Here is a 13,719-nt window from a genome sequence, read left to right on the forward strand (position 1 = left end):
AATTCCTTTATATTAGTATGTAGGTGGAGTCCCTATACTTGTGCAACAACTTGAATGCTGTATATTTAACAGATATTAATATAATTACTTACAGTATCATGAGGAAAGTACACCAATAGACTTTTAGGAGTTTCACTTCTAAAGAGACTAAAATGTGTAGAACGTAGCAAGAAGTTGTTTGCTTTACCCAAGACTAAAAATTATTTATTTGATACCTCCGGGTTTTTACCCTTTAAACTGCTCATTTGACTGTCATGATTTTGGAAAAGAGTTAGCCTTTTATGAAGCTTCTGACATTGTTTTTTCTTCCAGAGTATGACTCTTCAAGAAAATTTTAAAACCACATCACATCAAGAGAGCTGGAAGCACTACAACACATACTTGAGAAGTATTAGATGTGCCTAGAATATCTGGGAAAATTAATATTCATGACACTTTTGGACATCTTTTCTTTTCTGCGCTTCAGCATAGTCAAGCAAGGGTATCCACAATGAATCCACAGTGAATTGGAAAAAGAGGCAGGCTGTGCACATTCTGCCCATCCTTGAAACTAACACAAGTTTTGTGTCCACCCAGGCAAGAACAGTGGGCAACGGTGCTCCTGGATTATCACTAATCAAGTCTGCATTGCTCGGAACCTCAGTGAAATCTGCACTCTGGTTCCCTTACCTGTAATCTTACCATCTTTGTAAAGCCATTCCAGATAACATCTACTGAGTAGGCACATATTTCTTATCAGATAACCAACCATATGAAGACTCAGTTTGTCTCAATATACCTTCTCAAATTCTTGCTTGCAGATTCTAAGCTCCTCACTCAGCTTGGCACTTTCTTTTTCAAGTCTACTCCTTATTTCCTGGAGCTCTGTTGTTTTACATTTTTCATTAGCCAAGTCTTTTTCTTTCAAAATCTTGAAGAGAAATAACAAATAAATAAAAAACATTAAAAAGGCACTAGAAAAGTGATTTCCAAATTCACTTAAAGAAGAAAAAAGTTTAGAACCCAAACCGACTGATTGCAAAAGCTCCAAGTAGGAGAACAATTGCCACATAACTGTATCTCTATCCACAATTAGTGCAAACAATTAGCAGCGTATTTATTGTTTTAGGTTTAAAACTAATAATGTTTTCCTGCATGTCTAGCCACTTTGTTCAAATTAACAGCCTATTTTAGAGCAAATTCACTTCAACTGTCTGTTAGCAGTTTTTGTACCACAGATTCAGTAAAATTGCTGTTGCTATGCTCTGCAACAGCAGTATGCCCCCAAAATAACTCTTGTTTAGAAATCCAGCAGGAATTAACAGAGAGGAGAGGGCAGGGAGAGTCTGAGTGTCTGTGTGAAGATTTCAAAAGACAGAGACATTTACCCTCTCATTCTGAAGATCCTGTAACATTTTGGTCTTCTCGCCCAGCTGCTGCTCCTTCTTTGATGCATCCTGTTCCAGCGTTGACTTTGCTTTCTTCAGTTCCTGAATCTGCTGATTACTGCTAGCAATTCGATTTCTGCTGGAAACTAATTCTTCTTGAGCAAGAGCCAGTTTTTCTTCTGTGGACTAATTACAAAGACAGCTCTGCAGATTACCCAGCAGGTACAAGACCTTCAGATACTTGACACTCATCTAATCGTTTTCCACTGGGAAAAACTGTCACCTATCATGTAATGCTTCACTCCAAAGGTTGACAAAGTATAGCTACAGGAACTTCTAGGTCACAAGTTTACCCCTAGTAAAAAGAAACTACCCAGAAACATTTCCATCAACAATACCTTACCATACATACTCCAGTTTGCACCTTTCCACAGACAAAACATGAAAACATATGAAAGTGCAAAGAAGGAAAGGTGATTGCCTGATGGAAAGAGAATGAGTTTGACTATGTTTACACAGAGTTTACTCTCAGGCTAAAACAACCACACTGTAACTCTATACAGCTGTTACTTAAGTGGTACTGAAGCCATAGTGTGAAGTTTTCAGAAGTCAATCAGTATTCTTTTTTTCCAGTGCCTTAAGGAAGCTAGCACTAGCACAGTCAAGAAACTTTTTTAGTACCCTGAAGTGTAATGTACAACCTAAGAAGTGCTGATACTGGGACAAAACGTTTATTAGCATCAGCTTCATCAGCATTTGAAACACAAAATTTAATCTTCCATTCAAAATGTATTACAGACTGTAATTTTATTTGCTTATTTCTTATTCAGTATTCCTCATTACACAGAAAACAAACTTGGATGTCTCTCTACATTTGGGTCACAGAAACCCAAGCAGTAACCTAAAACTTGTACCCAAGACTCATTCTATTCGCTCACAGCAAAGTCAAACTTTCAGGCACTTCTTAATTTAGTGTTCTCAACGTTATTTTTTTAATGTCTTTGGCTCAGGCATACACTAGCTAACTTGTAGAAGCATGTTCTTTCAAAAAGAACCAATAAGAAAGAAAAGTAACAAACTCATCTTCTACACCACCACCATCTAGCTACTTTCTGGAAATATTTGATGTGAAGATACAGTATGAGATGGGGAGATTTATTATTAGTGAGCCATTTATTACCTTTAGCGCACCACTAAGGATTTAAATTCTTTCACAATTACCTATTTTTGCTGATACTCTTCTTACTTAAATCCTAACTAAACTCCTTGTACCTACTGTTCCTTTTAAAAACCACTGAACTTAAACAACTTAATTATACGTCTGCTTTAGCAGCTCCCATTTTCATTAAAATACAAATTGATTTCTGATCTTTCCTAACACTAATTTGTAGTATCTGAAGCATTTTGCTGGAAAAATCAGACTTAGTGATGGAACACTGCCAGCATTCAGCCTACTTTGCACAGTACTATACACAGATGTTTGTGTAATTCAGTAGTTTGTAATATAAGGGAGTCTGAATTTCAAGCACTCGTTAGCATACTATAGCTCCCATACAGTAAGTGACTTTTAATTGTGCTATGGTTAGAAATAACACTACTGACCTTAACTTGGACGCCATTTAATATAACTTCACCAGACAACCCACCTTCTATTTATCTGTGCCTTTCTTTCTGCTTTGCTCGAAAATCCCTCGCAGCACCCTTTGGAAACAAGCAGAGATCTGGCACACGGCTAACCATTCCAGTTATCCTGGCTCAGTCTCCACCAAGACTGTAGTTCAGCCTGATTCTTTTGGGCTGCTGAAGAGCTCACATCTTTAACATAAAGTCATCTCTCACAACATCTGATGCTATTCACCTTCATTATTCAGTTTTGGCATTGTTTCCAGAAAACAATAGGTGTGCTCCCAACAAGATAACCTCAGTCATGAGATTGCTCTTTAGTAGGACAAAGAAAACAAAATGCAAGGAAAATGTACAGAACAAAAGAAGGCAATCTGTATTTATTATTGTAAATAAAAACAGATGTTAGTTTGGCTGGTATAACTAAGAAGTCATCTCAGCCTGATCTTGTACAACGTAGGCTGCTGCACTCCAAGAGCTGGGTCCCATGACCTGGATTCATTGCATCTAAGGGAGGTGCACAGATGAGCCAGTTTAGTCTGTGTGCCCCTCTCCTCCCTCCCCATCCAAAGAAGTGGCACGCAATTGCTCACAGATGTTAACCTAATGTTGCTTCATGTCTTCAGCAGTAGGCTTAGACTGACTGTAGGCAGTGTAGTCTCCTGACTTACAGACCTTTGGAGGTTTGGCACCATAGATACTCTCCCAGAACATCCACTGAAGATACACAGACAGCGATGCCAATGTTGGAGGCAAAGAAACATTCTTTTGAGAACACAGAAGAAACCAGGATCGACTACAGAAAGCACTAATGCCAAGACTGAGGAAGATTTGGCAGAGTTCAGGAAAGCAGAACACGAAGTATGTTTGCACTAACTCAAAATGAAGGAATAAGTACCAGTTCTGCCTTTTCATTAACTCTTGTGAATAGGCTTTTCCAGAAAAAAAAAAAAAAAAGAATCCCATTTATATATATAAAGTATAACTAGTAATATATATAAAACTACAGCTTTTACAAGCACTCAAATCATGCCCAATTTCTTTTTCCAGAGACAAAAACACACGAGTTTATTTACTGCTATCAAAGGTGCCTTCTTTAAACTAAATTTGCAGCACACAGTATCCATAGCATCACTCATTTAAGAATTTCCTACATTTCTCACTTTTCCTCTGTGAGTCTAACAGCTCCAAAGTTTGCATCTGGCTAAAACTACATAAACTATTTTCTGTTATTCAAACAGAAACTGCAGTTTTAAGGGGCTGTTCCTCACTCTGTGCTGACAGCACTCCAGCTAGACAGCTGTGTGGGAGCTGCACTCTCCTGCAGTGCTGCACCCCCAGCTGCAAAGCTTCACATGAGCGTTCCCTGCTTTCTGCCACAGGGCAGCCTGGCAGCTCTCAGCCACCAGCCTGCAGTGACATGCCAGCCACAAGCCAGCAGATGGTGCTCTGTGTACAGCCAGCTCCTGCCATCCCCTCCCTGGAACCCAGCTCACACCACCTGTGTGCTTTGCAGCCTTTTTTGATCTGTCTTCACATCCAAGAATTCCGGCCTCGCCAACAGCATGATGCTACACAAATTCGGAACATTTAAGCTTTGCCTTCTAGGTTTTTTTAAACTAAAGCAAGCCTAGCAATGCTAGCATCTTCCAAAACAGCCTAGCCATGCCTGGGCTGGGCAACACTGGGCTTCAAACCATGCTGTCTAAAACATAGTTGTGCAGGGAGCTCATATCTCTACCAAAAATCCTGCATGAGTCACCTAAAGTTACTTCATATACAAGTTTTAAAAGCTTCAGCTACTGCCTACTAATAACATCAAGTCCATTCTGAACCCCAGGTCTCCTATCAGCCTTCATTCTAAACTATCCAGAAATTCCTAGCTGTGGCTCAAATAATCTACCTTAACTAAGCAAATCCTCTAAAGCTAAACAAATCACAGATACCTGATGTAAAACCAGACTATGAAATTTTGTCATATGGTTCTTCTGACTTGAGTGATATTTACATACTCAGCTCTCAAAACAAACCTTCCTGAACACTTCCTTCTTTGCAGCCTTTTAAGACAAGTTGCTACTGCTTTTATTTAACATTGCAATGAGACAGCACAGCCACAATTAAGCATATATTCCCATCATCCTTTTCCCTCTTCTAAATTTTACAGCAAAAAAAAAAAAAAAACAAAAACAAAAGCAGTGCCAAGAAGACTGCACTAGCCCTAATTATGCATAAATACATAAATAACCAAGCAAACAGCCTCCAAAGTGGTACATCACCTCCATGCTGAGGACACCAACCTTCCTGAGGCTCTCTAGGTTTCACAGATATCACAGAATCATAGAATGGCCTGGGTTGAAAAGGACCACAATGATCAACCAGTTTCAACCCCCCTGCTATGTGCAGGGTCGCCAACCACCAGACCAGGCTGCCCAGAGCCACATCCAGCCTGGCCTTGAATGCCTCCAGGGATGGGGCATCCACAGCCTCCTTGGGCAACCTGTTCCAGTGATATTCCACAATACATCAAGTTACCTGACTGTTCATATTAACAAACTTACTTTCCTGTTGCAAGTCACTTTATTTATATACTACAGGCACTGCTAGTCACCCGTTCCTGTCACCTTATTTTACCTTTTTGCACAGATGTTCCATCTGTCACTTACCACCATCCCAACTCAGGTGTAAAAGCATGTGCGACATCTACTGTCCTACTTTGTATTTGTCCAAACAACAAATCATCGAGCTGGTTTAATAAAACTTATTCAGAGACATTTCTGCGATAAGCAATATATTAATTATATATTATATTAATTATACAAAAAAGATCTGTTGAGCACATTCGATACATTTATAGGTCACTGCTTTACCAAATGTTGATCTATAGTGGGAAACAAACTCAGAAAGGAGGGTAGCATGCTATAGTCACTAACCATAGGTATGTTTAAACCAACTTTGTTTGTAAACAGAAAAAGCTCTTTATATCATTGCATAAAGATCCAAACAAGGAGCACTGAAAACAAAGCTTCTCTAACTTGCAGGAAAACATGGCAGGTATTCTAATGCCACAGAGGACAAGAATGATCAGGGGAATGATTCAGTGACAGGCACATAAAGGAGCTATTTCTCTCTTTGTTAAAGTAACCCAAAACCTGGAATTTGGCTAGGTCCACAGTTCACATGAAGCTATCCAGAATGGCTCCAAGGTCTTTAATATTTCAAGGATGGAACTAAAACGCCTGCACTGGGACTGGTGAAAGGGAGCTACTCAATCTAAGCAGTTGTCTAACATGAACAGAAGCCAACAACTAAAATGGATGAGATGGCCAGTTCTGCAGAAGTGCCTACTGCTCTCCAAGAACTTCAGAAAAGCCTAAACCAACAGCATCAGAGATGGGCAATGAATCCCATTCAGTTCTGCAAGTGAAAGGAGCCAAAGCCACACATCTCTGCAGCACAGTATGGCCTTAGACTAACTGGTTTATCACTGACATGAAGGAGGGTGGAACAAAGAAAAAGAACAAAGAAACACCTTTTCTTACTGACTCAATTCCCAACAAGATCTTTTTGAAGGCATTACGCTCTAATACCAAATCAGGTAAATTCTACTTCAGAACAGCAAAAACTTGAAGGACTACACTTAGACATCTGCATTGCAGGCAGGTCCCTAAGCCTACTGTTTCTATTAGTTTGACATCTCTGAAAGTCTACGATCAGCCACGAAGAAATGGAAGAGGCAAGGATACAGAAACAGACTAAAAACTAAAATTTTACAGATCATCTTGAAGGCAGCAGTTACTCATGTTCTGTCAGCAACTTTGCTCTCATTAGCTATGCTATTTAAATTGGTTGAAAGCTACAAGAAAAATGAGGAAACCTCTTAAAATAATAATAGAAAAATCATCTTTCACTTTGCTCCCATAGCTCATATTGCCATTACACAAATGGAAGGGTAGCTCAGGTAGACTAGCAAATACACTTGGCTTGAGATAAGTTTCACTGTATTCTCTGGCCCACAAGAAGGGATTGAGCATCACTGAATTCTTTATATAGAAAGGGACTTCTTTTCTTATCCCATACAGTTCTCACACTATTTCCTTGTCTTCAGAAAGGATATTCACAGATCTATTAAGTCACACATAACATTAAAATGTCTCTAAGTACCTTAAGGTCTTGCCTGGTTGCCAACAGCTCAGACTCTTTCCCATACAGGTCCAGCTGCAGCTTTTCCATGTTTTCCTTATTTTTTTCATGGGTCTTCTGTAAGTCTGCTAGTTTTCCTTTCTCTGCTTTAAGCTCCTGAGCTGACAGAATAGTCTGCTGTTGCAGTTTATTCTCAAGTTCTGCCTGAAACATAAGCATAGGAAGTGCCAGTTAAAGTTACAGACAGTAATCAACCATTTCAATAAACCACATTTCTACTGCAAAACTACATTTTTTTTCCCACTTACGAAATAGCAATTTAGTAATCTAATATTTATAGTTTTATAGCACTATTTTGTAACTAATTTAACAACACTTAATTCAAATCAGAAGATTAAGTTAAGCATAATAAGACCTAACATCTAAAATCTAATACTTTAAGTCCTACAGTTTCCACAGTCTGACTAACGCACAAGTTGGGACATGTAGCACAGGGCAGCCAAAGCTGGAGCAGCATTTAACAGCTCATGGCACGCAACACAACATTTTCTCATGTTGGAAGACATTTGAACTCCTTCCACTATGGTTTATGAGTTTCATACTGTCACTCAGAGAAATTCTTTCGGTATAATAGAAGAGTTAGTTTTAAACTGCCACGGACATTCCAAAACACTGCAGAGTTAGTCTAAACTGCTCTCACAAAACCTTCTACTGCTTTACAGGAAAACAGCAGCTCTTGCTTCATAGCATCTTCCTGGAGCAACATAAAAATATTTAATCTAGCCTTTCTTACCGATGTATTGAAACTCAGCTCCTACACAATCTGTATATATCAGCACCGACTGTTGAAGACCTTTATTCCACATCCTGACCTCATCCTTTTGAACAAGACTACAGTAAATAGCTGTTTATCACAAAGACATCAGTATAACAGTTGCAGCATTTATCAGATAGGTGAATATTCATTTTCTTAAAGGAGTATGAGAGGCCAGCCTTACCTTTTCTAAAAGTGCAGTTTTTAATTCAGCTTGCAGCGTTTCACTATGCTTTTTCTTCTGCTCAAAAGATTCTTTCATCTCTCTCAGCTTTCCCTGAAGATGCTGCTCACTGTTCTCTTTCTCTTTCAGAAGACCCTGAATTTCCAGTACTTGCGCTCGTGTTGAGTCAAGTTCTATTGACAACTGCTTAGAAATCTATATTCAAAAATATTAAATAACTGTATATAATTTTAATTTAAAGCACTATTTATACATGCAACTGCCTATCGAACTGTGTGTATGACAAACTGTACCGTTCAAAAAGCAAATAAATTCACAAATGAAAAACCAGTCAAAGTTGTTAAAGCTGAAGATATGGTCTCTGGTTCATCCAAAAGGCTGCTACAAGTCAGGGAGCGTCCCCTGGTTGTAACCTGAAAGGTTACAAAGCCCTTTTCTTCATTCCTCTATGCATCTGCTGTTTTGCTCTGTACTGAGCAATATCTTTCTCATGAGCCAGTATACCTGTTCTTACATTTTTAAAATAATCTGCAGATTATTTGTAGCTGAGTTTCCAAGGATGCATTATTTCTTGGATACAGAACCAGATCGTCCCATAGCGTCACTGCTACTAGCTCCTTCTTTGGAGCTGGATAATAAAGAACACTGACAAACAGATTTAGATTTTAAGAATACCTGTACCACAAAGATAACCTCTCATTCTCAATCTCCTACAACTCTTGTCTTTTTTCCCCATTCAAAATTAAAAGCAAGCAGCCTTTGTTTCCAGCCAGCAGTGATCTGCGTTCTCCTGCTGCCAGCTGTAGCAGATACCAAACTCATCCTCCTGCACTCGCCATAGAGCACCGCAGTGCTTCTGCCAGAACAAGAGGAGACAGTAGCAGCAGCAGTCACAGAGGAAAGGTCTGTCTCTAAGCATTACACCTGAGCATCCACAAACCCTCTTTCAGGCAGCAAGAATCCACCACAGTTCAAAACGTACCCACTGCTCATTATGCTTTTCTGGTTCCTTTAAGGAAAAGGTGATAGTTTAGGTTAAGAAATTCATAAAAATGGACTTGGTCTTCAGCCTACTAGCTGAACTACATGATTTCGTCTGAATGCTTATCTTTACAAAATTCATTTGGTCTGAATGTAGCCATAGACAATTATAAAAGTTTGCAAAAGCAAATAAATCCTCAGGGATATACGAAAATTTCCTGTAAATCACACATGGAACATATGGATTAGGCAACACAGTGATGCCTGAGTTGAAAACAGATCTAAGGATATAACATAAACAATTCCATTGTTTACAGGCAAGAAGTTTGAAAGAAAATGAGGACACGGTAATAAAAAAATAACTGCTTCCGCAATGAAGAAACTGCAGGGCCAAATTGATATGCAGAGCACAGATAAGTAACAGCAGAACTGGTATTTTAAAATACATCTAGGAAATTTTTAGTATTACTTTATTTTAGAGGCCCAAACGGGTTACAGTTTGAAAACTGCAGATCTGTTTCCCTCAACAATCGCAGCATGAGAAACTGAAAATCAATCCTTTCAACTTGTTATTGTAAGTTAAACCTTTCAACTTTGTTACTCTTTTCTTGATTTTTCAAACTATAAAGGCAGACAGCTTACCCCCTCCTTTTTTTCCAGTGAGTTTTTCAATTCATTCCTCTCTTTAGCTACAGACTCTGTCTGTACCTGAAGCTGCTGTTTTACTTCTTGGTAAGATTTTTCCTATAAAACAGAAGACACAAGCAAATATTTCTGGAAGCTTCTAAGACCAAATGCCAGGTATTTTCATAAGAGCTACAAAAGCCTGTATAGAGAATGTTTGTGGTTGTTTTTTTTTTTTTCCAGTGAAAATGCTTTCCTCCTCAGTTGTGGACATTTTCAGTTAAAAATTCCAGCCATTAACAGTGAGAAATCTAAGCTGACCACTGCTGATAACGCATACTTTAAGGCAGCTGTGAGCCAAAACGATTTTCTGATTAGGAATAGTCTCCTTGGTGGAAGCTGCTGTTGGCAGCCTTCTTCTTATGGCAAGCACTGGGCTCATTTCTCTCTCAGGATTCAAAATTTCTTGACATTCTAAAACTCAGGAGCAAATACAAAGATTATGATGCAAACAACTACATTGTAAGCACTTAAGTCAGTGACGAGACTTCCAATGATTAGAAGCAGAATCTGGAAAGTCTAAACTCGGGAGAAAATCCTTCAAGCTTTTAGGAAAAACAAATATTTAAATAGCAGTAACTAAAGCAAGCAAAAAAGCTTATCTTAAAATGGTAAAGGAGGAAAGAAAGAAGTGTTATTTTTAACTAGGAGCAGATTTATTTTTTTATAGAGTAGAATAAAAGTAGCTACACGTGGGTTATGGGAAATGGGGACATGCAAGATATTTGAATATTTATTGATACCATTGCCAGCTGTATTACCAAGAAAGCAAAAGGAGGAAGAAAAAAAGGTGTATTTTAAGGCTAGTCAGAGTCTATTCTTCTTACCACAGTACACTGTTTGGGTGAAGTATTTGTTACTATACTGCCACGTACAAGACTTCTCTGAAACTGAAATAGTACTACTACTCACATATACTCTTAAGTTAGGCATCTCCCAAAACAGCAGAAGATGTTATTCTGGGTGCAGTACACAGCTTTCCAGGATGTTCAGGCAAGTGCACAGGAAGGTTCTACATAACAGGCTACGGAAAGGAGACTAAAATGGCCTCTCTTCATTTTTCTTCAATACAGTGGCACTAATTAATTTCCATGCAGTCTCATCGTATATACATTATTTTCAGTCAGAAACCTGTTTTAATATCAGACAATAGATACTTCAAACTTAATGGGTAATGGACAAAGCTACTAACCATTTCTGCTACAGCTGCTTTTCCTTTCTCTATTTCTTTTTCTAATTCTTCCTTCCTTTTTTTGAAGGATTCAGAACTTTTTGAAAGCTTCTCTTTGGTAGATGTGAGGTCCTTTAACAGAGTATCCTTCTCTAATTTCACCTGCTGAAGCTCTGATGTTGCTGCTTGCATTTTACAGTCTAAATCCTTGAGTTGTTTACTTGTATCTTGACTTGATTTCTCAAGATTTTTTTTGAGGCTGGCAGTTTCCTCCTCTTGCTTTGAAATTTGCTGTTTTGCTTGTTCAAGGGCCTCAGATTTCTTCTGTAAATCCGATTTAGCACTAGACATACTGCAAATAGAAAAGCAAACAGAAAAATAAAATCCTTTTTAAGTTGTTCTTCACAGGTTCTGTTGTATCATTAAATCTCTATTAAGGAATATTAACTGTGGAACTAATTCAAAGAATGCCTTTTTATTTTAGAACATGGGCGTTTTTTCTCTCCAGCGAAGACATATCAGCAACTCTGAACACTATTTTGAGATGGATTTTTCCTTCCTCAAATACTGTGAACGGGAACTACTCCTTTGCCCCTTATGCAAAAAACACAGATTAATCTTTGAAAGATACAGAGCTATGGATACTTCAAGATGGATTAGTGCTTCAGACTGTTCAGATATTTAACTGACAAGCACAGTGAATAAACTGGAATGCACTGAATCACAGCAGCCAGTGATTCACATGAGATGATGTGGCAGATGGAGTCTGTATGGCAGGTAAAGTGCGAGAAAATCACTGGGACCTAACTCAGATCTCCTAGCAGAGGGAATACATCACTTTTATCTATGATTTTACAAAATTACAGGAGGGAAGAACAAAATTTCAAGTGTACTCCAAACCACTCTAGTTCTATGTCCGACTTCATAAAGTACTACAACACAGGGAACGCATACGCTTCTCTTTCTGCTTCAAGTTGTTTACTCAGTTCTGCTATTCGGAGGTCTAATTCTGTAGATTGCTGTCGCTGCTGCTGTAACTCCTGAAGAGCTTGTTCTTTGCTTGCTTTAGCATCAAGAACGTCAGCCTCAAGTTTCTGAGATAGAAAAATAGAAAAGTTTGAGCCATTGGAACACAACCAAGAAAATAAAAATAATAGTAAAAAGCAGAAGGCATTCAGCAGTATTTACTGGGAAGTCCTTGCTATAGAAAGCAGTGACAATTCTCACACACTATCCATCTCTTTCATAAGTTGGCCACTTGCCCTTCATTAATTAGTTCCTGCAATTATTTCACTCCCCCAAAAGCAAACTGTTTTGGTAAAACATTCCGAAATCACCTTTATATTAAAGGCAAGCAGTCATTTTACTGCAAAGTAATAAATAAAACACACACATCTTTAAAAAGCCATATACAGTGCTTGGCTTTGGAGCTAGGTTCTCAGCTACCAACAGTTTCAAACGACTACACATTTACAGAGCCCCAACTCTGACATTCTTTGTAATAACAAAGACATGAACTACAGCTATAAAGAAATCCCGTGCTCATCTAAAAGAGGGCTTATTTTGTTTTCTTTTTGGAAGGAATTTTTTGTTTATACGGAATATAAAGAATACAGCAATCAGGTACTGCTTAGACTCTTCAACATGCTGGCTGTTTCATAGGCACTTCTGCTTTTATGCAGTGGTCATAATACAAAATTGTCAAGTTCCTCTGAGAAAATTCCTGAGGATTTCTGTTGTTTATTGTGTGTTTTTTTCTCCTTTTAAATACCATGCATTCAACTGCAATAACACAAAGAATGGTGATGACATGAAGACTTTTACACACAATTGCATTCCTGTAGACAGCATCAACAACCCTGCTCAGTTTCACACTTCAGCTACCAGGGACCTCATCAAATCCTGTGCAAGTAAATAGTGTATTCCTCCTAAGCATTTGAGTCTATTGGTTACTTGCAAAACTTTGACAAAAGAATTTAAAATAAAAACACAAATGAAAGCAGGTAGAAAAACACATAAGCTAGAAAAAGCACCCTCCAGACTGCTCATCTCCTTCAAAAAACAGACACACAACACCACAAAAAAATTCTGCAATGCTCCTAAGATCTCTCTATTGTATAGTTTCATGTATTGCAATTTTGACTCTCAAGAATGTTTAACAAGAAAAAGCACTGAAATGTAAACCTCAAATTTTAAAACACTGAAGCATTAGGACTAATTCATAATTAGGAGTAATTCATACCAATAATTGAAAATGTTAGTATAGGGAAACATTTAAAGGTTCTGTAAACCTAATGATGTAAGAGAAAAGCTAAGCCCAGGAATGGAATGCAAAATGCAAGATCAAACTAGCAGAAAAATATAAAATATATGGCCTGAAAGGCTTTAGAAGTAAATAAAACCAGAAAGGTAGTATTAACTTGCGCTAACCAATGCAAGACACATCCCCTGGCACTACTTGGAATGTGTATAAACCTGAAGACTCTAATTTCAGGAAGTAATCATGCTCCCTCTCACAGCACCTTCCAGACGTAGAGGTTGGTAGAAGTATACTAAAGGAAAGTGGCAGCATAAGGGACCTCAGTGTGATACGCAAGCCCAGAAGAAGAGAATATGATTAAAATGTATATCAGTGAACACAGTGAGAAAGAATACCTACAGAAGTCATACTTCATATAAATCCTTCCTTGTAATCCGAGCACACCTTTTATTAAGTATCACCAAGCAGCGGTGAACATCAGTCTCAAGTATGCTC

General features: G+C 38.3%; 1 protein-coding gene across 4 annotated transcripts in view; it reads right to left on the reverse strand.

The window, feature by feature from the left end:
• Window positions 1-13,719, reverse strand: part of EEA1 (early endosome antigen 1) — a 71,398-nt gene that overhangs the window by 10,756 nt on the left and 46,923 nt on the right. For all 4 annotated transcript variants that reach the window (XM_416138.8, XM_004937623.5, XM_025154712.3 and 1 more), the window contains 7 exons: window positions 11,919-12,058; window positions 10,986-11,316; window positions 9,752-9,853; window positions 8,129-8,323; window positions 7,152-7,334; window positions 1,368-1,553; window positions 779-910 (listed from right to left, as the gene is read on the reverse strand). In XM_416138.8, coding sequence (XP_416138.4) covers window positions 779-910; window positions 1,368-1,553; window positions 7,152-7,334; window positions 8,129-8,323; window positions 9,752-9,853; window positions 10,986-11,316; window positions 11,919-12,058 — 1,269 coding nt within the window. The remainder of the gene's footprint in view (window positions 1-778; window positions 911-1,367; window positions 1,554-7,151; window positions 7,335-8,128; window positions 8,324-9,751; window positions 9,854-10,985; window positions 11,317-11,918; window positions 12,059-13,719) is intronic.

Source organism: Gallus gallus, chromosome 1 (genome assembly GCF_016699485.2).
Source record: "Gallus gallus isolate bGalGal1 chromosome 1, bGalGal1.mat.broiler.GRCg7b, whole genome shotgun sequence".
NCBI lineage: Eukaryota > Metazoa > Chordata > Aves > Galliformes > Phasianidae > Gallus > Gallus gallus.